The sequence below is a fragment of the Triturus cristatus genome, chromosome 7, assembly GCF_964204655.1.
Source record: "Triturus cristatus chromosome 7, aTriCri1.1, whole genome shotgun sequence".
Taxonomy (NCBI): domain Eukaryota; kingdom Metazoa; phylum Chordata; class Amphibia; order Caudata; family Salamandridae; genus Triturus; species Triturus cristatus.
Genome location: NC_140590.1, coordinates 1193727759 through 1193753548, shown reverse-complemented (window position 1 = coordinate 1193753548; position 25790 = coordinate 1193727759). Strand labels below are relative to the sequence as shown.

Genomic DNA, 25790 nt, shown 5'->3' with positions numbered 1-25790 from the left:
TCAACCCTACCGTGTCAATAAATTGTGCTAAGTGGGAGGGCACCGAAGGGGCCAGTCGCTCCCCGGACCTATCTAATGTGGGGTGTATCACGTCATTAAAATCCCCTCCCACCACGTGCTGGGAGTCCGGCGTGCCCAGAATAATGTCAGTCACCCGTGCATAAGTTCTTGCCTGTAGCCTGGGGGGCGCATACACGGACACCACCGTTATCTTCTGGCGTCTCCAAGTCCCCGTCACTCCGACATATGTCCCCTGCGGATCCACCCAGGTATCTGTAACTACGAACGGGGGGATTTCCTCACTAAAATGGCCACCCCTCTCGACCCGGAGGCATACCCTGCATGTGCCAGTACCCTGTATGCCCCCTTAGCTAAGAATCCACATCTTGTCCCCTGCAGATGCGTTTCCTGCAGCAGTACTATATCAGGGGCCCTCCGTTTAATTAAGGCCATGACCAGTCCTCTCTTTATCTTTGCACCCAGTCCATTTACATTCCAAGTGAGGATTTTGATCTGTCTATCATCGCGATCCCCTATCCCGGGGACGTCCCTCTGTTCAGAAGACATCAAACTGGGTCAGGACATGTCCCGGCAGGACCCCGGAGCAGGGCCCCTGGGTGTCGCGGACCTTCCCATCTGCGGCATGCTTAAAAACTTGAACCAGAATCCCAAACCCCTCCCACCCTCCCCCCCTCTGAACCTTCCCACCCTTCCCCAACCCCTCAATCAACACCCCCCCGCAACGCCCCCCACCCCAACCCCCTCCCCCGTCCAGGCCCATCACCGTCCTACCGACAGGGATACAGCTGTTCAGGTGAAGGAGGTCTGTCGCCCACCCGCTAGTTACCTCGTTACGAACTTTCCCGCCTTACCCCTCCACAAACGGTCTTACCCACAACCGAAACCACAACAGAAAGTGAAACAGCAGTAGCACAATATAAGACAGTCCAGCTACCGATGAGATAAATCGTAGGCAAAAGGTGGGGGGGGGGGGGAAGAAAACAAGGAAGGGGGCAGACAACAACTTGCGTGCTCTCCGCTACGGTGACCACGGCTGGCTGACCCATTGCGACTCTTCCTCACGAGTTAGAGTCCTGCAGTTCGTCCCTCGAGGGCTCTGTGTCTTGCGTTTGTCCCTGTTCCATGTCTCTTATGGCCGCCACCAGAGGGTGCAGCGATCGGCCCTCCAGGTTCTCTCCCTCCGATGCACCATCCTCGAGTTCCTCCTCCCCCTCCGAGCGTGCCTTGCCTGCCAAACAACGGAATCGCGAACCCATCAGCCGGACCACCCCGGGGGAGGCTGTGCTGTTCCTTCTACTCCTCTGGGTTCCAGACGTCCTGTACGGAGCGGCCGTCGAGTCCCGGCCGGCCGGCCTTCTTGCCTGCGTCCTTCCCGCTGCCGCCTTGGCGAGCCTCGCGGCTCCCCCCCAGGGCGCCCCCGTTCTGGTGTCTCCCTGTCCTCCGCCGGTCCTCCGCCTATCGGCGGGCGCTCCTCCAGCCACTGCCAGGCCTCTTCTGGGGAGTTGAAAAAGTGGGACTTTTCTTTATAGATCACTTTCAACTTTGCCGGGAATAACAACATATACTGTATTTTAAGTGCTCTCAGCTTGGCTTTGACTGCGTCAAAAGAACGGCGCTGCTTTTGTACCTCTTGGCTGTAATCCGGAAAAATCATAATATGCGCGTTCTCGTGGCAGATGACCCCCAGTTTCCTGGCTTCCCGCAGGATCATGTCCCGGTCCAGAAAGTTCAAGAAGCGCGCAATGATCGGCCGGGGCCGCGCCCCAACCGGCGGTCTCGCCAGCAGAGCTCTGTGCGCCCTCTCGATTACAAAGCAGGTAGAGAATTTCTCTTTCGGGAATGTACGTATCAGCCAGGCGTGGAGGAACGCCGCCGTATTAGGTCCCTCAATTCCTTCCCTAAAGCCTACAAAACGGAGATTGTTGCGTCGTGCCCTATTTTCGGCATCATCCACCTTCCATAAAAGTTGCTTATGAGAGGCTTTGAGCTCTACTAGATCTTTCTGCAGGGTCTGCACATTGTCCTCCGCCTCCCCTATCCTGGTCTCTGCATGCGTGACGCGCCCCGCTAAATTATGGAAGTCCTGTCGCAGGAGCGTCTCCTCCGTCCCCACCTCCCCGATCCTGTGTTCTAGGGCTTCACGGGATGCTTGTATGGCATTCATCAAAAGGGCCGTGTCTGATCTGGTGCCACTCGGTTCTGGCTCCACCACCGGTGGGGCCATTGCATATTTGTCCAGTGTGGCCTGTTTAGCGGTCCTGGGGTCCAGGGTCCTCCTGCCCATAATGGGCTGCGGTGCTGGTATGCTTTCCGGGGGCCTTCCTTCTCACTAGACCAACGGTGCACTTGCGCCTCTTATCTCCTCTTGCCCCTTCCGTAGGCTGCGCTGATCGGATCCGCCGCACACCCTACCGTCACTGCCCCCCGGTCTCAGTCCTCCATCTGTGGCCGATGTAGCGCGTCCCAGCTCCGGTCCGCGCTGCCGACCAAGGCTCGTGCTGCCGCCCTCTGCCACCCACTAATGCAGGCTTGCCTCCGCTCGGTCGTCCGCCTCTAGGGCCCTCCAGACGGCAGTCGGCTCCCAGTCCCCTGTTCGTGTCCCGTGCTACACCGCCGTACCTCCGTCTTCCCGGAATGCCTCCGCGGTGACCCGGATCTCAGCTCAGTACTTGGGAGTGGTTCCGGCAGCGCCACCCCGCCTGTTAGGTGGCGGATCACTCAGGGCCTCACCGTCTCGTCCCCTCCGCTGTGGTCCGTAGTGTGGGGGGGGAAGGCGGGGCCCCCGTCCCCCTCCGTACCTCACCTCCGGCGGCACACTCCACGAATCACCGGGGCCCGACCGTGCCTGCACCCTCCGGATCCCGCGGCTCTCTCCCAGCAAGGAAGGCCCGGTGTTGGCGGCTCCGCAGCGCCAGTCAGGCTCAGCTCGTTCTCCCCGTGCCCGGGTGCTCACCTCAGGCGCACTCGCCTTCACACGCTGTCAGGCCCCGCCGGGGCCGCAGTCCGCCTCCAGGGCCCCCACCAGTCCGGATTTCTGCCACAGACCGCCGAGTTCCGTTCCTCCCAGCAATCGGACCCACCAGGCTCGCCGCCGCCACTTCACTCTCGGAGTCGGGGAGCCGTCGCCATCTTGGGTCGCGCACCCGGCTCCGTCTCTTTCCTCCTCCGAAACGGGTCTATCGCGACCCGGCCGAGCTTCCAAACCCCACCCGGGGGTTGCAGTAGTCACAGGAGAGCTGCCTGGTGTCGTCGTTTGGACACTGGGTCGCCGTTTAGTTAGTCGGATTACTGCCAGTAGCCGGAGCGAAGGAGCTCGCGTCCTACTCGGCCATGTTGCTAGCCACGCCCCCCCCCCCCATGTACTTCTAACCGACCACAGTGACACTTACCTAAGTTTAAAAAATAAATGTTTTTTAGTGTCCAATTAATTGATTTTACCACGGCTTGTTTGCGATTGGATGAAATGGCACTGATTTAGCATTGCTTGTAAAATCAATATCGCCAGAACCCTCGGGTGGATCTGTTTCATTCTTGTGTCTAAATAAAGCAGTCTATTTTGATAAATTGGTGTCTGATTTCTTCTTTAGTTGTTGTGGTGCTGTTTACATACTTAACACTTTTTCCTCTGTGTAAGCCTTGCTGTTCAGTGCCACAGCTACCCAGGATTGAGCTGAGATTTTTACAGACAAAACCCAAGAGTCCTAAATGGGTTGGTAAGTGTAAGTGTATTATACTGTGAGGTCGCACAACCACACCATATAATACACCTCATTACCTCACACTTACCAAATGTTATGTTGATTGTACTTGATCCCCTCTTTCCCAATTTGATGATAAAAGTGATGGGTGGAATGCTTGTAAAATTCTCAGCCATTGGCAATTGCTTGGACGGCATTTCAGTTCATTCCTTTTTGTCCACTAAACCACTACACAGAGGGCTCAGCATTATGCAAGTCGGACTTGGTACCCCAATAGGAATCGTACAGGCCAATTTAGTCAGGCAGGATCCTTCTTACTTGGACTTCCTCACACTGTTTTCAGCTATGTTGGATCATAGCCAGTGTCATACAACTTGAGTCCTGTAGCACAAAGAGCACAGGAACCACGCCTTGTTGATGTTTTCCGAAGATATTTGCAAATATTAAAATTGGGATCTAATATTATTTGTTTGTGTGTGTCACATCCACATTGACACTCCATTTGGTCATGCTTTTGATTGTGATATTCCTGGCATCGTGTGTACACTTGCCACTTGTGTGAAGTTATCACTGTCTGAAGATAGAGAACAGTAACCTGTTATCCAGGAACATCTATTGACATTTTGCTTAATATCTCTAAAACAGTTGAATAAAAATTCACCCAACCAAGCAAAAACAGTTAAAGATCAAAAAGCCTGTTAAATTTACTTTGTGTTTTTCTACTGAATAAGTAATGAGTGTCAAATCTCATGTTATTGTTAAAATTATCTGTTTTGGGAACACCTTCTGCCTGTTGATCCCTTTGACGAATCTGCACTAAATATACCACACTTAAGGTTTGGAGGTTGATTCCACTCCTTATCTCCCAAGTTGCAAATCAAAACTTCTTTTCTAGAGACCTTGGTACTAGCAATGCTCTCTTTGTGGTTCTCACACTTTGTCAGTATCTTATGGACCTAGGCTTTCAGTCTATATAGCATTCTGAATGTTGTCAGAGTGTCACCTGCCCTACTGGGCACTCATACTTCTCTTGAGTCTACATTTTGTACCTTTAACAAAACAATAATAAACATCTAAGTATGAACTTGGCAGTGAGAGTGATTTCTATATTGTTATATAAATAATACAACTGGGATAGAGGGCATTTGAATGCTCATCTCCCTAGTCCTTTGCACCTAGAGTGTTATTTTGCCTATGAATTGTAACCCCTCTTATTATATTTATAGAAGTATTTTTATTTCCTCGTATCATACATGTAGGCCTTGCAGCAGGACCCTCCTCCACCGAACTCTAGACACGGGAGTCGCAGGAGTCAATCTCAGAGCGGTTGGGAGTACAGGGACTGGCAGAGTATCTTTGCACAGGTGGGTGGGTAGTCTTGGAGGGGGAGGATTTGCCCTTTAATTTTTGGCTTGCATTTGGCAGTGTTGTGACCCCGAGGGTGAACCTCCCTTGGAGGTCCCACCTTGCAGGAAGATGACCTTTCTCACCCATAAATTACTTTTTAGTTGCATCTTTTTTTTAGAATGTTTCACCATCTGGCACAGCTGTCAATATTCTAATTAAAATGCACATCTTAAATGAGCCCCACAGTAAAAAGCATAATTCTCCGCTTTCATTGTGTTTCAGTGCAAAAGGCTCTATTAAGGCTGCACAGCAGTAAGATGTGTATCCTTGCGAATGCTGTAGTTTTCTGTGAATAAAATTCAGCAATATTTTCTAGAGACATACATACCAATGATAGTGGTCTTTTGCCAGATAATTGTAGAACTGTACAGTCAATACAGACTGTCTGACATGCTGCTTTTGTGGGGCTCGGAAAATAGCTTTTGCTACATATAAGAACCTTTGCTATGCCTGCTCCTCTTTTACAAAGGCTACTCTGCTTGCCATGTCCTGCATTAAATACAGCTGCCACCACAAGTAAAGGTCAGGGCTACTTTAAAAGTGCAGAATGTCTTCTTAACGCTCAGTCCTCCTCAGCTGCTGTTGACTGTGTCTGTCTCAATGCTTAGAGTCAGCGTCTGAATCTCGATTCACCATAATACCAGGGTTAACAGAAGTGACCTCATGCATACCTGAAATACTTTCTCAGGAAGTAATGCAATAAGATATTTGACCCTCATGACATCACAGGTAGTACATCACAATAGTGGAGTTGTACAGTTGGCTGAAAATTAATAAAATGCCACAAAGATTACTGAACAGATGCATATATATATTGATAAGAAGAATGTAAATAAGGGTAAGGGCACAATAAACCTGGGGGACGCCCAGCACTTATCCATGAATAACCTCTTTCATTCATTCACTCTTTTTCAGTTAACCTCTTCCAGTTCTATCACACTTGTTCTCGCAACTTTTATCTCTACTTGTCCCTTGTTCAATGATATCGCTCTCATTTTCACTTTCATCCCCCTTTTATGTTTACTTCTATTCTATTTTCCTATCACCTACACATCTTGAATTTTCTTAGTTTAGTCTCATATACTCATTGTTTCATATTAATGCCCATCTTTGGCCACTGTCTAATTGTTTTGTCTATGGATCACCCCTTTTTCCCCACCTACCCCAATTCTGTATCAAATATTCTGTAGTAGGGGATCTCTGTGTATAGTCATAATCTATGAATAATCCCCGCCCATGTGCGGGGACCCCGGAGCAATCAAAAATATCTCTTAAGCTGTCCCGCATTTGCAAACCTGCAAAGACACTTAAGAGACAGACAAAATAATACAGCCTAATCACAACAAGGCTGCACTGGCCAGCACTTCCTCTGAAGTGAACACAAAAGCCAAAATAAAGTTGAAATGTCATTTTTATTCACATTTGACATGTTCCTTTATTATCACACACTCCCTTCACCAAAATCCCTTTAAACAATAGAGAGGAAGGGGTGGACAGACAAGCCCTATAGGCTGTCATTATGTGTCTGCTAAAGGGATACCGTGCCTTTAAGAAACTCTCCAGAGACCCCCGGTATCCCAGGATGCACAGCCAACACAAGTTACTTTCAGTTCTTTTTTCCGGCTCCTGCTAGCAGGACCCTGGAGCTTGAGCTCTACCCTTTTGGGTGGTTTAATTGATTAAATTCGGATTTTTTGGATTAAAAGTGTTTTCATTCGACGTCTAAAGCCTTTGGCTACTACTGCCTGCAATCTGGAGCAGTTTTGGCCCACTCTCAGCATGGCTTTATTCGATAAATGCCCTGAGTGTGGGAGGAAGAAGGCTAAGACGGACCCACATGATGTGTGTATCCTCTGCTTGTCGCCCTCACATGTCCCAGCTACCTGTGACATCTGCAGCACCTTTTCGAAGAGGACCCTGAGGGACAGGGAGAAGACTCGCCTTCAGGGACAGGAGATGCAGAGGACCGGTGGGACTTCAGGGCATGGAGGGTCCCATTCCCCCTCCTCCGCCCGTGCTTCAGCCCCTGGAGGGACCTCCGGGCAGAGCAAGGAGCAGAGACGGCACCTACCGGCTGGTAGGTCGCGTTCGACGTCGAAGGCGACGACGTCGACGGCGAGAGAGAAGGCACCGGTATGTTCGCCGTCGATCCAGGGCTCTGGGTCGCGGCAGCCTCGGCGTTCGACGTCGAGGGAGGGGCCGGCGAGACCCGGGACCGGGTCGCCGTCGCAGGTGTCAAGGTCGACGTCCACAACACATCGACGTCGTACCGAGCCCCATGAACGTCACTCGCCGCCGTCTACTCACGGCTCGACGCTGACGGAGTCGAGACCGAGATCTCGGCGCCCGCCGTCGAGGCGGAGGCGGTCGACGCCGAAGCACAGGTCGACGTCGAGGCATCCACGATCGACGTCGAGACATCAACGTTCGACATCGAGACATCAACGATCGACGTCGAGACAGCACCGATCGACGTCGAGATCTCACCGATCGACGTCGAGATCTCACCGATCGACGTCGAGATCTCAGCGGTCGACGCCGAAACACCGGAGGTCGACGTCGAGACACCAGAAGTCGACGTCAAGGCGGCAGTCGACGTCGAGGCGGACGCCTCGCCGACGGCGATCAAGGCGGGGTTCGACGCCGAGGAGGCATGGGTCGACGTCGAGGAGACATGGTTCGACGTCGAGAGGACGATCGGCTGCGGGGCGGCACTCGTCGTCGAGGGCGAAGAGACGCCGGTCGAGGTCGACGTACAGTTCGACGTCCCAGACATCGGGGAATACGTCCTCAGTGATTACGATCTCCAGTCGGGGATCGGGGAGGCGTGGACGTTCGCCTTCGGTGGCCTCCACACGGGACAGACCCGCCAAGAAGAGGAGAGTGGCCGCGAGCCCGGACAATGCTGATGGGGGCTCTCCGGCTAGAAGTGATGGGGCTTCAGATCATCTGACCCCACTGCGTACCCAGCAGCCGCCTTTGCCTCCGGTGCCCGACCTTCCGCTGGCGCCTCCACCGGTGCCTGCCAATCCTCCTCCTCCTCCTCCTCCTCCTCCACCTCCTCCGCTGCCTCTGCCCGTGCCTCAGCTGCCTGCTGCGCCACCGCAGCCACCGCCGCCTTCCCCGAGGGTTCCTCACCGGCAGAGATCTCGCTCTCGCCCTCGCAGGCGCTCACGGAGTAGGCGCAGATCCTCCACTCGCTCTGGACATGGTCGACGGAGGTATCGGTCTCGTTCCAGAGGGTCGAGGGGCACGTACTCCTCTGGGGCTGGCAGGTATTCGCCCTCGCTGTCGGAGACGCCTCCTACCCGCGTCTCTCCAGTGGATGACATTGCCACGTTCCAGGAGGTGTTGCTGAGAGGGGCTGCGAAGTTGGGTATATCAGTGACTACCCCTATTCCCACTACTTCTGTGATTTTTGAGACTTTGCATAAAGTACATCTGTCGCGCCCCCTCCTCCCGCTGGTCCCAGGGTTGGAGGAACCTGCGATGGAGGTGTTCTTAACGCCGGCCGTGGTGAAGCCGGCGCCCTCGAGACTGTCAAAGAAGTACAGGGCTCCTGACTCGGATCCGGCGTTCCTCAGAGTGGATCCCCCACCGGATTCTGTCATCGTGGCGGCGGCTCGTAAGCAACACTCTACGACGCCTTCTTCCACGGCTCCCCCGGATAAGGAGAGTCGCAAGATGGACTCCTTGGGGAGGAGGATGTGCTCCACGTCGGCCACTACGATGAAGGCCGCTAGCGCCTCCGCTCTGTTGGGGCGCTATGACAGGTCTCTTTGGGACTCCCTACAACAGTTCGCGGCCTCCCTGCCCAGGGACAAGAGGGAGGATTTTCAAGAGGTGCTGAACGAGGGCATGATGGTCTCTAATCAGATCATCAGTGCGGCGGGGGACGTGTCGCTGCTGGCGGCCCATGGGTACTGCCACGGCATACACATGAGGAGGCATTCCTGGCTGCGGCTGACTCCGCTCAAACCGGAGGCACAGCAGAAGATCGCCAATCTCCCATTCTCTGGCACGACGCTGTTCGGGTCACATGCGGATGACGAGATGGCCCGCATGAAGGCTGAGGCGGAAACTCTGAAGGCGGTGGGGCTGGAGCGGCCTAAGGAGCAGAGGAGGTCCTTCCGTTCCTCGGGCAGGCGCTACACCAAGCAGAGGGGCCAAGGGCGTCAGTCGGGCCCCCACCAACAGCCCCAGCAACAGCAGCAGTACCAGAGGCAGCCCTTTCAGAAGCGCCAGAGGGGCAGAGGCCACCATCAGTCCTCGGCGGGGAACAAAGGCCCGGCCGGGTCGAAGCCCTGAAAAGTTACTTCCCCCTCATCCGTTACCCGCTCCGGTGGGGGGAAGTATTCAACACTACCTGGCAGAGTGGAGAACAATAACGCAGGACAAGTGGGTGCTGAATATTGTTTGCAATGGTTACTGTCTTCGTTTCACCAGTTCGCCTCCACAGATTCCACCAGTGCGCTCCTCCATCATGGTGCGGGAGCTCCAGCGGGAGGCAGACGTCCTGTTAAAAAAGAGGGCGATAGAAGCTGTTCCTTTGAAGCAAAAAGGAAAAGGTCTCTACTCACGGTTCTTTCTCGTAAGAAAAAAAGACAAGAACGAGTTCAGGCCTATCCTGGATCTGCGTCAAGCAAACAGGTGGATCCGCCGAGAAAAGTTCCGTATGTTGTCCCTGCATCAGATTTACCCTCAGTTGCATCGAGGGGACTGGCTGTGCGCCATAGATCTGCAGGACGCTTACTTTCATGTGCCGATCGCACCAAAGCATCGCAAGTTCCTGAGGTTTCTGGTAGGCAACAACCATTACCAGTATTCAGTACTCCCGTTTGGCCTGAAGTCGGCACCACGGACGTTCTCAAAGTGCATGGCAGTGGTCGCGGCACACCTGCGGAAGACCAAGGTGTTTGTGTACCCATACCTGGACGACTGGTTGATCAAAGCGTCCACTTACCAGGAAGCCCAGTGCCATTTCAACAGGACGGCGGCCTTGCTTCACCGTCTGGGGCTGCACATCAACATGACGAAGTCAGTGCCGATCCCTGTGCAGTGTCTCCAGTACTTGGGGGCTTCAGTCAATACCTTGACCGCAAGCGTGTGTCCTTCGGAGGAGAGACGCTTATCGATCCGTGGGAAGGCTCTGCATCTCATCTCAGCCCGCTCTCCTACGGTGAGGACGGTGTGAGAAGTTGGCCTGATGTATGATGTCACTAGTTCTAGTGTACACCTTATATCAGTCCAAATACCCTTATGGTGATTGGTTGTAAAGTCAACCTTATAGACCAGCTATCCTAGTGGTAGCATGGACAAGAGCAGTCTTAGGCTAAACTCTGAATGGCATGTGAAGCCAGCTGTGATACCATATATAATCCCTTGAATACCAAATGAAAGGACACCACAACAGATATATATATAAAATAAAGTGTATTTATTCTAAGAAAACCCTCAGCACTCTTTATGAGATTAGAGGTAAGTACAACACAGTCTTATTAATGCATACAGTAAGTCACACAGGTAAGTAATACAGTTAGGCCCTAGGGGCCACGCAAACCATATACTAAGTAAGTGGTATAAGAACCACTGTCACGGAAATAGAGTAGGCCTAGGCCTAGGGAATCGCTGGGGCTACACTAGACTACCACAGGATAGGAAGTGGGAGGCCCACGGGATTCGTGTGCAGAGTGGAAACACTCACGCGTAATGCGTAAAAGTCACTAGCAATAGTACAGTTTAGAATTAGACAGATTTAGGACACTTCCGGAGTAGCTAGGAAGTTGAGACTTGAAACTTAGACACTAGGATAGTCACTATCCTGATGAGCACCGGAGTACCCAAGTTACCTAGCCCACAGGCTGCGGGTGCATAGGGGTGAAGTTGCGTCGGGTTTCGTCGTCGACTCCTATGGATGCCTGAAGAAAAGATGCTGACAGGCAGTCAGTGAAGAGTGTCCGGTGGATCCCAAGCCTGGGATCAAGAAGAGAAGAAACCTGCAAGCAGAAGGGACAGAGTCAAGGTCACTAGCCAGTGACCACGTGGAACCAGGAAGGAACCAGGCGATGTCGTGAAGAGTTGCAGGTGAAGGTGAAGCTTGTCGCTGCAGCCAGGAGGACCAGGAAGCGTCGAGGACGACCAGGACCAGGAGGCGAGCTGTCCCACGAAGGCTCTTGCTGTCGGCGGCGTCGAAGTTGGACTAGGACTCACCAGGCCTTGGCAAGCGGAACCCACGAAGAACAAAGGACTTGCTTCTGGTGCAGACCAGGAGGGTCTGGGGTGCTTCTTCTTTGCAGAGAAGCGGGAGCCAGTCTGGAGGAGCCAAACCAGCGCAGAAGATTTCAGGGAGCGTCGTCACAAAGGCCACCAGCCAGCGGGCAAGCAACCGGACAACGCGGCAAGCAGGAAAATGCTGAAGGGCCCCACGCAGGACTCGTGGAGTGTGGGGGGCTGATCTTCGGTGCAGATGGTGCTTGGGGGTGGGGCTTCTCAATCCCCGGTGCACAACTTCGAGGGTGCCTCAGAAGCTGCGCTGTAAGTTACTAGCCACTTTTCCCAGGTAGCCGGTCCCACGTCGCTCGTCGCCTCCACGGATCTCAGCTCTGCTGCAGATGTGGATGAGGGTCAGAGAAGTCTGGAAATCAAGGCTCTGGTCGGGCTCTGCAATCGGTTCCTCGTCGAACGTCTCGCAAAGCAAAGGGTAGTCACTTGATGGTGCCTGTTTGCACAGGGTAGCCACTCCTTGGCCACAAGGGAGATTCTTCAGTCTTCTTCTTTCGTCGAATGTCGAAGGTCCAGAGTTTCTGTTCAGTTTTGCAGGTTCAGGATAATCTAAAGTCTTGAGGCCCAACTCCCACTCTTATACTAATCTGGGGGGCTGGGACTACCTGCTAGGTCACGCCTTATGGGTGGGACCTGGGAGGGGGTGGTTACACCCACTTCCCTTTGTCCAGTTTCGCGCCAGAGCTGGGGCTGGAGTGCCCCAGCACCGGTTTGAACTGGACTATGCAAGGAACACCTTGTGTGCCCCAGGCATGTCTCATTCCTTTCAGCCCACCCTGCCCCAATACACTAAAGGCTGTCTGGGGAGGTGCTAGCACCTCCCCAAGCAGGAAACCTATTGTCCAGGCCTCCCTGGCTGGGATCACTCCCAGCTGCAGGAGGTCAGACTTGTGTCGTGGCAGCAGCATCCATTTTGTGATGCTGAGGCTTTGGTCAGAGGTTACACAGCAAAGTATGATTTTAACATGTCTCTCCCTCTAGAAGGGAGGGATAATATCCTCATCACCAGAAATGGTATGGGGGTATTATTCCAAAGTGTTAGACACCTTACACGACATGTTTTGATACAGCCCAACCATAGTTACCATAACCGTTTAAGATTATAAGGCACTTTAAGAGTATATGGTAGGCTATATCATAGAACAGCTATAAGGACATGGTTCCGAAAGCTGCAGACAGGCTCAGCTCATGCTAGAGCACCATCTCACATGTTACCAAGCACTCTGCCTCCAGGATTGTTAAGGCCTGCCATAGGAGTGACTGATAGGTACACATGTGTCTATATATAAGGTAGGTATAGGAATACTACACCTAAGCAAGGGGTGATTACACGACCTTGCCCCAGCTGAGTGATCAGCCAGTTGTGTCTGATTGGAAGGCCAGACCAGGGGTGGCATAATACATGCTGCAGCCCCTGGGAGGCCTAGGGTACACCTATGCCCTGGGTACCTAGGGTACACTGTACAGGGTCCAATAAGGTGATCCTTACCAATTGGGAATGTACCTAGGGTACATGGAATCCATTTTACAGAGAGAGCAGACAGCCTGAGACCCTGAATGGCAGGATCTCAGGCCAACTAAGTCGAAAAACCAGATAGACACTAGGCAAAAAGTTGGGGGTAACCATAGTCAGATATCCACCTTCCTACACAACCCCCCCCCCAAACGAAAGGAGATAAGGCTGGCCTTTACAAGGTAAGCCTCTATTGCCTGAGTGGCCATATAAGGAAGAACCAGCACTGGCATGGTTACCCCCTGTCTCATGGTCCACTAAGCAATCCCTCATCCTAGAGATATCATAGGGTCTCCACCATAGGGAATCTCTACCTTTGGTGTGTCTTTGCAAAGAAAAAGGCTGGTGTTGAGATGGAGTACTGAAGTGAGTGTCCTCAAAGTGAGGCCTCAGCTTCCTCCAATCATCCTCCACCATGGATGCCTTTCTTTCTCTAACTGAGTTGCACTGTGCTCTCAGGGTCAGCCTCTGGCTACCTAAAGCTGGAGGCTGGGTCCCTTTTGTGGGCTTACTGGAGGGACAGGTCAGGTTTGGGGCCCTAAGGTCCCAGGTTTGCCTGTGCCCAACAGAATCCCTCTGGGGGAGGTCCCTAACTACCTGTGAAGGGGATCCCTCAGGAATGTTTTTACCCATCACCTGGCTAGGGCAACTAACCAGGCAATCCTCATTCTGTTGAAGGGGGGGTTCTTGTGGACAGGGGCCCTCTTGGGGTCCACTGGCCTCCCTGGCCTCTGCAGCCCTGGGCTGACTGAGGCAGGGTAGAGAGAGGCAGGCTACCTGCACCAGACTGGGTCCCACCTTGGAAGGGGCCACTGACATCAGAGGCTCTGCCAGGCCAGGCCTGGCTACCTCTGGGGCAGTTCCTTCACAAGGGGTGAGGTCAGATCCCTGAGGAGGCTGACCTTTTCCTAATGTCTGGGGGGAGGGAGACTTTTCTTCCTCCCCACTACTCTCTGTCTGTGTGGAGTGATCCATTGTTTCAGGCTTCACTACACCTATATCAGTCTGAGTGTGGGCTGAGACCATTACAGCCTTGCCAACCTTTTCAGGAAGGCACTCATTTTGGGTTTGAGCTGTGACTGTCACAGCTCTGTCAGTCCCTACAGGGAAGTCTGTCTGTGCCTGGGCTGTGGCTACCACTGCCCTTCCAACCTTTTCAGGGAGGAAAGCTACTTGGACAGGGGTTGTGACTGGCACAACCCCACTACCCTTTTTGGAAAGGCCTACCATTTTGGAATGGGTGTCTTGTTCAACTCCAGCCCAAGCTGAGAGTTCTAAGTCATTCCCCAGCAAGCAGTCCACAGGCAAGGTTGGAGACACTGCCACCCTTTTAGGGCCAGTGACCCCTCCCCAGCTGAGACATACTTCTGCCATGGGATGACTATTTTGTTTGCCATCAATATTAGTTACCTGGTATGAGAAACCAGGCAAAAGCTGCTCAGAGGGAACTAGCCTATGGGCCACCATAGTGATGCTAGCTCCAGTGTCTCTGTAGGCCTCAGCTTTTCTACCATTGATGTAGGGTTCCTGTCTGTACCTACCCAAAGTGTTGGGACAGGCAGTGAAGTTGGCAAACCCCATGCCACCATCACAGACAAGAGTAGCTGCTGCAGGGGAATTGGCTAAGCCAGGATCCCCCTGTGTTCCCCAAGAAAACCCAACCAAATTTTTGGGGGCACTCCCACCACCTGGGGGATTACTGCTGACAGTAATAGGTGGTGTGACAGGAGTAGTTGGAGGAACAGTTTTGTTTTTAGCCTGTGGACAACTGCTGTCAGTTTTCCAATGCCCAGGTGTTTTACACACATGGCAGTAAGGCTTTTTAACTGTGGAAGAGGAGGGAGCTTGGGACCCACCACCCTGTGTGGAGTTTTGGGGCCCTGAGGAAGATTTCTCTTTTGCTTTATCCCCACCCTTCTCTTGAGGCTTGGTGGTATCTTTCTTTTGGTCACCACCCTGATTTTTAGGCCTAATCCTGGTCCTGACCCATTTATCTGCCCTCTTTCCCAATTCTTGGGGAGAGGTCAAATCTGAGTCTACCAGGTGTTGATGGAGAAGCTGGTTTTGACAATTACTAAGGATCTGCTCCCTCATAATCAAGTTGTACAATCCTGTATAGTCCTGCACCTTGCTGCCAGTTAACCAACCTTCCAAAGCCTTAGTGGCACAATCCACAAAATCAGACCAGTCCTGTGTCTGTGTCTTCTGGGTGTCTCTGAACAACAACCTATATTGCTCAGTGGTTAAGCCAAACCCATCTATCAGAGCACTCTTCAGGACTTTGTAATTGTTTGCATCCTCATCACTGACTGTGAGGAGCTTGTCTCTACCTTTATCAGAAAAGGAGAGCCACAAGATAGCTGCCCACTGACTTTGGGGTACCTGCTGTACTTTGCAGGCCCTCTCCAAAGCAGTCATCCATTTGTGGATGTCATCCCCATTCTGATATGGGGGGACTATCTTGCTTAGGTTTCTATGGTCATAAGACCTATCCCTATCTCTAGGAATGTTGCTGCCACCAGTGGGTTCTGACCCACACAATTTTTGCTCTCTAGCCAGAGCAAGCTTCTCTTTGGCAAGGGCAATTTCTTCCCTCTGAATCCTCAGATTAGCTTCCCTCATTCTGGCTTTATGCTCCTTTCTCTCAGGTGAACTCATTCCCCTGTGAGAGGAAGCACTAGAGATGCTAGAAACATGGGAGTGGATGGATTCCACTGAAGGGGATCTGTCCCTCCTGTTTCTCTGTGAAAGCCTACTTGGGGGTCTGTATGGGGGGACCCCATGCAAACTCCCATGTAAGCTTAGGTTAGCCTGGCTAAGTCTCCTTACTTGGCCCTGGCTGTCTACCTCCCCATCTGAAGGCCCATCTGACTCCTCTGTGGTGGGTAGACCCCTATCTACAGCTATGGCACCATCCCTGGCAGCTCTTTCAGCATCATAGGCCTCCAGAAGCTCCACTAGCTGTCTAAGGGTAGGGTTTGCACCCTGTTTTATTCCTCTGGAGGTACACAAGTGTCTCATCTCCTGGAATGTGAATGCATCATACCTAGAGGGAACCTGTCTAGGATTCTCCTCTCCTGAGGGAGCATCAGTGTGATCTCCATTCAGGGGCATGATTCTAGTGAGGGTGTGGTGTGTGCACCTACCTACACTAGTTGTTTCTACTAAACCTCTCTAGTAGTTGTAGTCAGGGTGTGTTACTCCCTTCAACCTACAACTACTAAGTCCAGTAGGACTTAAGTATAATAAACTATGTTATATGTACCTAGACAATATCTGTGTGATCTTCCAATTTAGTATCTCAAGATTACAATGGTATTACAACAGCAAGCTCAGATCCCAACCGCTGCTCACCAATGTGAGAAGTTGGCCTGATGTATGATGTCACTAGTTCTAGTGTACACCTTATATCAGTCCAAATACCCTTATGGTGATTGGTTGTAAAGTCAACCTTATAGACCAGCTATCCTAGTGGTAGCATGGACAAGAGCAGTCTTAGGCTAAACTCTGAATGGCATGTGAAGCCAGCTGTGATACCATATATAATCCCTTGAATACCAAATGAAAGGACACCACAACAGATATATATATAAAATAAAGTGTATTTATTCTAAGAAAACCCTCAGCACTCTTTATGAGATTAGAGGTAAGTACAACACAGTCTTATTAATGCATACAGTAAGTCACACAGGTAAGTAATACAGTTAGGCCCTAGGGGCCACGCAAACCATATACTAAGTAAGTGGTATAAGAACCACTGTCACGGAAATAGAGTAGGCCTAGGCCTAGGGAATCGCTGGGGCTACACTAGACTACCACAGGATAGGAAGTGGGAGGCCCACGGGATTCGTGTGCAGAGTGGAAACACTCACGCGTAATGCGTAAAAGTCACTAGCAATAGTACAGTTTAGAATTAGACAGATTTAGGACACTTCCGGAGTAGCTAGGAAGTTGAGACTTGAAACTTAGACACTAGGATAGTCACTATCCTGATGAGCACCGGAGTACCCAAGTTACCTAGCCCACAGGCTGCGGGTGCATAGGGGTGAAGTTGCGTCGGGTTTCGTCGTCGACTCCTATGGATGCCTGAAGAAAAGATGCTGACAGGCAGTCAGTGAAGAGTGTCCGGTGGATCCCAAGCCTGGGATCAAGAAGAGAAGAAACCTGCAAGCAGAAGGGACAGAGTCAAGGTCACTAGCCAGTGACCACGTGGAACCAGGAAGGAACCAGGCGATGTCGTGAAGAGTTGCAGGTGAAGGTGAAGCTTGTCGCTGCAGCCAGGAGGACCAGGAAGCGTCGAGGACGACCAGGACCAGGAGGCGAGCTGTCCCACGAAGGCTCTTGCTGTCGGCGGCGTCGAAGTTGGACTAGGACTCACCAGGCCTTGGCAAGCGGAACCCACGAAGAACAAAGGACTTGCTTCTGGTGCAGACCAGGAGGGTCTGGGGTGCTTCTTCTTTGCAGAGAAGCGGGAGCCAGTCTGGAGGAGCCAAACCAGCGCAGAAGATTTCAGGGAGCGTCGTCACAAAGGCCACCAGCCAGCGGGCAAGCAACCGGACAACGCGGCAAGCAGGAAAATGCTGAAGGGCCCCACGCAGGACTCGTGGAGTGTGGGGGGCTGATCTTCGGTGCAGATGGTGCTTGGGGGTGGGGCTTCTCAATCCCCGGTGCACAACTTCGAGGGTGCCTCAGAAGCTGCGCTGTAAGTTACTAGCCACTTTTCCCAGGTAGCCGGTCCCACGTCGCTCGTCGCCTCCACGGATCTCAGCTCTGCTGCAGATGTGGATGAGGGTCAGAGAAGTCTGGAAATCAAGGCTCTGGTCGGGCTCTGCAATCGGTTCCTCGTCGAACGTCTCGCAAAGCAAAGGGTAGTCACTTGATGGTGCCTGTTTGCACAGGGTAGCCACTCCTTGGCCACAAGGGAGATTCTTCAGTCTTCTTCTTTCGTCGAATGTCGAAGGTCCAGAGTTTCTGTTCAGTTTTGCAGGTTCAGGATAATCTAAAGTCTTGAGGCCCAACTCCCACTCTTATACTAATCTGGGGGGCTGGGACTACCTGCTAGGTCACGCCTTATGGGTGGGACCTGGGAGGGGGTGGTTACACCCACTTCCCTTTGTCCAGTTTCGCGCCAGAGCTGGGGCTGGAGTGCCCCAGCACCGGTTTGAACTGGACTATGCAAGGAACACCTTGTGTGCCCCAGGCATGTCTCATTCCTTTCAGCCCACCCTGCCCCAATACACTAAAGGCTGTCTGGGGAGGTGCTAGCACCTCCCCAAGCAGGAAACCTATTGTCCAGGCCTCCCTGGCTGGGATCACTCCCAGCTGCAGGAGGTCAGACTTGTGTCGTGGCAGCAGCATCCATTTTGTGATGCTGAGGCTTTGGTCAGAGGTTACACAGCAAAGTATGATTTTAACATGTCTCTCCCTCTAGAAGGGAGGGATAATATCCTCATCACCAGAAATGGTATGGGGGTATTATTCCAAAGTGTTAGACACCTTACACGACATGTTTTGATACAGCCCAACCATAGTTACCATAACCGTTTAAGATTATAAGGCACTTTAAGAGTATATGGTAGGCTATATCATAGAACAGCTATAAGGACATGGTTCCGAAAGCTGCAGACAGGCTCAGCTCATGCTAGAGCACCATCTCACATGTTACCAAGCACTCTGCCTCCAGGATTGTTAAGGCCTGCCATAGGAGTGACTGATAGGTACACATGTGTCTATATATAAGGTAGGTATAGGAATACTACACCTAAGCAAGGGGTGATTACACGACCTTGCCCCAGCTGAGTGATCAGCCAGTTGTGTCTGATTGGAAGGCCAGACCAGGGGTGGCATAATACATGCTGCAGCCCCTGGGAGGCCTAGGGTACACCTATGCCCTGGGTACCTAGGGTACACTGTACAGGGTCCAATAAGGTGATCCTTACCAATTGGGAATGTACCTAGGGTACATGGAATCCATTTTACAGAGAGAGCAGACAGCCTGAGACCCTGAATGGCAGGATCTCAGGCCAACTAAGTCGAAAAACCAGATAGACACTAGGCAAAAAGTTGGGGGTAACCATAGTCAGATATCCACCTTCCTACACAACCCCCCCCCCAAACGAAAGGAGATAAGGCTGGCCTTTACAAGGTAAGCCTCTATTGCCTGAGTGGCCATATAAGGAAGAACCAGCACTGGCATGGTTACCCCCTGTCTCATGGTCCACTAAGCAATCCCTCATCCTAGAGATATCATAGGGTCTCCACCATAGGGAATCTCTACCTTTGGTGTGTCTTTGCAAAGAAAAAGGCTGGTGTTGAGATGGAGTACTGAAGTGAGTGTCCTCAAAGTGAGGCCTCAGCTTCCTCCAATCATCCTCCACCATGGATGCCTTTCTTTCTCTAACTGAGTTGCACTGTGCTCTCAGGGTCAGCCTCTGGCTACCTAAAGCTGGAGGCTGGGTCCCTTTTGTGGGCTTACTGGAGGGACAGGTCAGGTTTGGGGCCCTAAGGTCCCAGGTTTGCCTGTGCCCAACAGAATCCCTCTGGGGGAGGTCCCTAACTACCTGTGAAGGGGATCCCTCAGGAATGTTTTTACCCATCACCTGGCTAGGGCAACTAACCAGGCAATCCTCATTCTGTTGAAGGGGGGGTTCTTGTGGACAGGGGCCCTCTTGGGGTCCACTGGCCTCCCTGGCCTCTGCAGCCCTGGGCTGACTGAGGCAGGGTAGAGAGAGGCAGGCTACCTGCACCAGACTGGGTCCCACCTTGGAAGGGGCCACTGACATCAGAGGCTCTGCCAGGCCAGGCCTGGCTACCTCTGGGGCAGTTCCTTCACAAGGGGTGAGGTCAGATCCCTGAGGAGGCTGACCTTTTCCTAATGTCTGGGGGGAGGGAGACTTTTCTTCCTCCCCACTACTCTCTGTCTGTGTGGAGTGATCCATTGTTTCAGGCTTCACTACACCTATATCAGTCTGAGTGTGGGCTGAGACCATTACAGCCTTGCCAACCTTTTCAGGAAGGCACTCAGTTTGGGTTTGAGCTGTGACTGTCACAGCTCTGTCAGTCCCTACAGGGAAGTCTGTCTGTGCCTGGGCTGTGGCTACCACTGCCCTTCCAACCTTTTCAGGGAGGAAAGCTACTTGGACAGGGGTTGTGACTGGCACAACCCCACTACCCTTTTTGGAAAGGCCTACCATTTTGGAATGGGTGTCTTGTTCAACTCCAGCCCAAGCTGAGAGTTCTAAGTCATTCCCCAGCAAGCAGTCCACAGGCAAGGTTGGAGACACTGCCACCCTTTTAGGGCCAGTGACCCCTCCCCAGCTGAGACATACTTCTGCCATGGGATGACTATTTTGTTTGCCATCAATATTAGTTACCTGGTATGAGAAACCAGGCAAAAGCTGCTCAGAGGGAACTAGCCTATGGGCCACCATAGTGATGCTAGCTCCAGTGTCTCTGTAGGCCTCAGCTTTTCTACCATTGATGTAGGGTTCCTGTCTGTACCTACCCAAAGTGTTGGGACAGGCAGTGAAGTTGGCAAACCCCATGCCACCATCACAGACAAGAGTAGCTGCTGCAGGGGAATTGGCTAAGCCAGGATCCCCCTGTGTTCCCCAAGAAAACCCAACCAAATTTTTGGGGGCACTCCCACCACCTGGGGGATTACTGCTGACAGTAATAGGTGGTGTGACAGGAGTAGTTGGAGGAACAGTTTTGTTTTTAGCCTGTGGACAACTGCTGTCAGTTTTCCAATGCCCAGGTGTTTTACACACATGGCAGTAAGGCTTTTTAACTGTGGAAGAGGAGGGAGCTTGGGACCCACCACCCTGTGTGGAGTTTTGGGGCCCTGAGGAAGATTTCTCTTTTGCTTTATCCCCACCCTTCTCTTGAGGCTTGGTGGTATCTTTCTTTTGGTCACCACCCTGATTTTTAGGCCTAATCCTGGTCCTGACCCATTTATCTGCCCTCTTTCCCAATTCTTGGGGAGAGGTCAAATCTGAGTCTACCAGGTGTTGATGGAGAAGCTGGTTTTGACAATTACTAAGGATCTGCTCCCTCATAATCAAGTTGTACAATCCTGTATAGTCCTGCACCTTGCTGCCAGTTAACCAACCTTCCAAAGCCTTAGTGGCACAATCCACAAAATCAGACCAGTCCTGTGTCTGTGTCTTCTGGGTGTCTCTGAACAACAACCTATATTGCTCAGTGGTTAAGCCAAACCCATCTATCAGAGCACTCTTCAGGACTTTGTAATTGTTTGCATCCTCATCACTGACTGTGAGGAGCTTGTCTCTACCTTTATCAGAAAAGGAGAGCCACAAGATAGCTGCCCACTGACTTTGGGGTACCTGCTGTACTTTGCAGGCCCTCTCCAAAGCAGTCATCCATTTGTGGATGTCATCCCCATTCTGATATGGGGGGACTATCTTGCTTAGGTTTCTATGGTCATAAGACCTATCCCTATCTCTAGGAATGTTGCTGCCACCAGTGGGTTCTGACCCACACAATTTTTGCTCTCTAGCCAGAGCAAGCTTCTCTTTGGCAAGGGCAATTTCTTCCCTCTGAATCCTCAGATTAGCTTCCCTCATTCTGGCTTTATGCTCCTTTCTCTCAGGTGAACTCATTCCCCTGTGAGAGGAAGCACTAGAGATGCTAGAAACATGGGAGTGGATGGATTCCACTGAAGGGGATCTGTCCCTCCTGTTTCTCTGTGAAAGCCTACTTGGGGGTCTGTATGGGGGGACCCCATGCAAACTCCCATGTAAGCTTAGGTTAGCCTGGCTAAGTCTCCTTACTTGGCCCTGGCTGTCTACCTCCCCATCTGAAGGCCCATCTGACTCCTCTGTGGTGGGTAGACCCCTATCTACAGCTATGGCACCATCCCTGGCAGCTCTTTCAGCATCATAGGCCTCCAGAAGCTCCACTAGCTGTCTAAGGGTAGGGTTTGCACCCTGTTTTATTCCTCTGGAGGTACACAAGTGTCTCATCTCCTGGAATGTGAATGCATCATACCTAGAGGGAACCTGTCTAGGATTCTCCTCTCCCGAGGGAGCATCAGTGTGATCTCCATTCAGGGGCATGATTCTAGTGAGGGTGTGGTGTGTGCACCTACCTACACTAGTTGTTTCTACTAAACCTCTCTAGTAGTTGTAGTGAGGGTGTGTTACTCCCTTCAACCTACAACTACTAAGTCCAGTAGGACTTAAGTATAATAAACTATGTTATATGTACCTAGACAATATCTGTGTGATCTTCCAATTTAGTATCTCAAGATTACAATGGTATTACAACAGCAAGCTCAGATCCCAACCGCTGCTCACCAATGTGAGAAGTTGGCCTGATGTATGATGTCACTAGTTCTAGTGTACACCTTATATCAGTCCAAATACCCTTATGGTGATTGGTTGTAAAGTCAACCTTATAGACCAGCTATCCTAGTGGTAGCATGGACAAGAGCAGTCTTAGGCTAAACTCTGAATGGCATGTGAAGCCAGCTGTGATACCATATATAATCCCTTGAATACCAAATGAAAGGACACCACAACAGATATATATATAAAATAAAGTGTATTTATTCTAAGAAAACCCTCAGCACTCTTTATGAGATTAGAGGTAAGTACAACACAGTCTTATTAATGCATACAGTAAGTCACACAGGTAAGTAATACAGTTAGGCCCTAGGGGCCACGCAAACCATATACTAAGTAAGTGGTATAAGAACCACTGTCACGGAAATAGAGTAGGCCTAGGCCTAGGGAATCGCTGGGGCTACACTAGACTACCACAGGATAGGAAGTGGGAGGCCCACGGGATTCGTGTGCAGAGTGGAAACACTCACGCGTAATGCGTAAAAGTCACTAGCAATAGTACAGTTTAGAATTAGACAGATTTAGGACACTTCCGGAGTAGCTAGGAAGTTGAGACTTGAAACTTAGACACTAGGATAGTCACTATCCTGATGAGCACCGGAGTACCCAAGTTACCTAGCCCACAGGCTGCGGGTGCATAGGGGTGAAGTTGCGTCGGGTTTCGTCGTCGACTCCTATGGATGCCTGAAGAAAAGATGCTGACAGGCAGTCAGTGAAGAGTGTCCGGTGGATCCCAAGCCTGGGATCAAGAAGAGAAGAAACCTGCAAGCAGAAGGGACAGAGTCAAGGTCACTAGCCAGTGACCACGTGGAACCAGGAAGGAACCAGGCGATGTCGTGAAGAGTTGCAGGTGAAGGTGAAGCTTGTCGCTGCAGCCAGGAGGACCAGGAAGCGTCGAGGACGACCAGGACCAGGAGGCGAGCTGTCCCACGAAGGCTCTTGCTGTCGGCGGCGTCGAAGTTGGACTAGGACTCACCAGGCCTTGGCAAGCGGAACCCACGAAGAACAAAGGACTTGCTTCTGGTGCAGACCAGGAGGGTCTGGGGTGCTTCTTCTTTGCAGAGAAGCGGGAGCCAGTCTGGAGGAGCCAAACCAGCGCAGAAGATTTCAGGGAGCGTCGTCACAAAGGCCACCAGCCAGCGGGCAAGCAACCGGACAACGCGGCAAGCAGGAAAATGCTGAAGGGCCCCACGCAGGACTCGTGGAGTGTGGGGGGCTGATCTTCGGTGCAGATGGTGCTTGGGGGTGGGGCTTCTCAATCCCCGGTGCACAACTTCGAGGGTGCCTCAGAAGCTGCGCTGTAAGTTACTAGCCACTTTTCCCAGGTAGCCGGTCCCACGTCGCTCGTCGCCTCCACGGATCTCAGCTCTGCTGCAGATGTGGATGAGGGTCAGAGAAGTCTGGAAATCAAGGCTCTGGTCGGGCTCTGCAATCGGTTCCTCGTCGAACGTCTCGCAAAGCAAAGGGTAGTCACTTGATGGTGCCTGTTTGCACAGGGTAGCCACTCCTTGGCCACAAGGGAGATTCTTCAGTCTTCTTCTTTCGTCGAATGTCGAAGGTCCAGAGTTTCTGTTCAGTTTTGCAGGTTCAGGATAATCTAAAGTCTTGAGGCCCAACTCCCACTCTTATACTAATCTGGGGGGCTGGGACTACCTGCTAGGTCACGCCTTATGGGTGGGACCTGGGAGGGGGTGGTTACACCCACTTCCCTTTGTCCAGTTTCGCGCCAGAGCTGGGGCTGGAGTGCCCCAGCACCGGTTTGAACTGGACTATGCAAGGAACACCTTGTGTGCCCCAGGCATGTCTCATTCCTTTCAGCCCACCCTGCCCCAATACACTAAAGGCTGTCTGGGGAGGTGCTAGCACCTCCCCAAGCAGGAAACCTATTGTCCAGGCCTCCCTGGCTGGGATCACTCCCAGCTGCAGGAGGTCAGACTTGTGTCGTGGCAGCAGCATCCATTTTGTGATGCTGAGGCTTTGGTCAGAGGTTACACAGCAAAGTATGATTTTAACATGTCTCTCCCTCTAGAAGGGAGGGATAATATCCTCATCACCAGAAATGGTATGGGGGTATTATTCCAAAGTGTTAGACACCTTACACGACATGTTTTGATACAGCCCAACCATAGTTACCATAACCGTTTAAGATTATAAGGCACTTTAAGAGTATATGGTAGGCTATATCATAGAACAGCTATAAGGACATGGTTCCGAAAGCTGCAGACAGGCTCAGCTCATGCTAGAGCACCATCTCACATGTTACCAAGCACTCTGCCTCCAGGATTGTTAAGGCCTGCCATAGGAGTGACTGATAGGTACACATGTGTCTATATATAAGGTAGGTATAGGAATACTACACCTAAGCAAGGGGTGATTACACGACCTTGCCCCAGCTGAGTGATCAGCCAGTTGTGTCTGATTGGAAGGCCAGACCAGGGGTGGCATAATACATGCTGCAGCCCCTGGGAGGCCTAGGGTACACCTATGCCCTGGGTACCTAGGGTACACTGTACAGGGTCCAATAAGGTGATCCTTACCAATTGGGAATGTACCTAGGGTACATGGAATCCATTTTACAGAGAGAGCAGACAGCCTGAGACCCTGAATGGCAGGATCTCAGGCCAACTAAGTCGAAAAACCAGATAGACACTAGGCAAAAAGTTGGGGGTAACCATAGTCAGATATCCACCTTCCTACACAACCCCCCCCCCAAACGAAAGGAGATAAGGCTGGCCTTTACAAGGTAAGCCTCTATTGCCTGAGTGGCCATATAAGGAAGAACCAGCACTGGCATGGTTACCCCCTGTCTCATGGTCCACTAAGCAATCCCTCATCCTAGAGATATCATAGGGTCTCCACCATAGGGAATCTCTACCTTTGGTGTGTCTTTGCAAAGAAAAAGGCTGGTGTTGAGATGGAGTACTGAAGTGAGTGTCCTCAAAGTGAGGCCTCAGCTTCCTCCAATCATCCTCCACCATGGATGCCTTTCTTTCTCTAACTGAGTTGCACTGTGCTCTCAGGGTCAGCCTCTGGCTACCTAAAGCTGGAGGCTGGGTCCCTTTTGTGGGCTTACTGGAGGGACAGGTCAGGTTTGGGGCCCTAAGGTCCCAGGTTTGCCTGTGCCCAACAGAATCCCTCTGGGGGAGGTCCCTAACTACCTGTGAAGGGGATCCCTCAGGAATGTTTTTACCCATCACCTGGCTAGGGCAACTAACCAGGCAATCCTCATTCTGTTGAAGGGGGGGTTCTTGTGGACAGGGGCCCTCTTGGGGTCCACTGGCCTCCCTGGCCTCTGCAGCCCTGGGCTGACTGAGGCAGGGTAGAGAGAGGCAGGCTACCTGCACCAGACTGGGTCCCACCTTGGAAGGGGCCACTGACATCAGAGGCTCTGCCAGGCCAGGCCTGGCTACCTCTGGGGCAGTTCCTTCACAAGGGGTGAGGTCAGATCCCTGAGGAGGCTGACCTTTTCCTAATGTCTGGGGGGAGGGAGACTTTTCTTCCTCC

At 52.0% G+C, this 25790-nt stretch overlaps 1 protein-coding gene across 7 annotated transcripts in view; it reads left to right on the top strand.

The window, feature by feature from the left end:
* LOC146811566 (telomerase protein component 1-like) overlaps nt 1-25790 on the top strand; it is a 1575504-nt gene that overhangs the window by 287859 nt on the left and 1261855 nt on the right. For 5 of the 7 annotated variants that reach the window (XR_014966741.1, XM_085618541.1, XM_085618539.1 and 2 more), the window contains one exon: nt 4979-5083. The exons of the other annotated variants lie outside the window; for them this stretch is intronic. Coding sequence is in view for 4 of the 5 variants with exons in the window: in XM_085618541.1 (XP_085474667.1) it covers nt 4979-5083 (105 nt within the window). In the remaining variant the exon portion in view is untranslated. The remainder of the gene's footprint in view (nt 1-4978; nt 5084-25790) is intronic. 7 annotated transcript variants of the gene reach the window in all.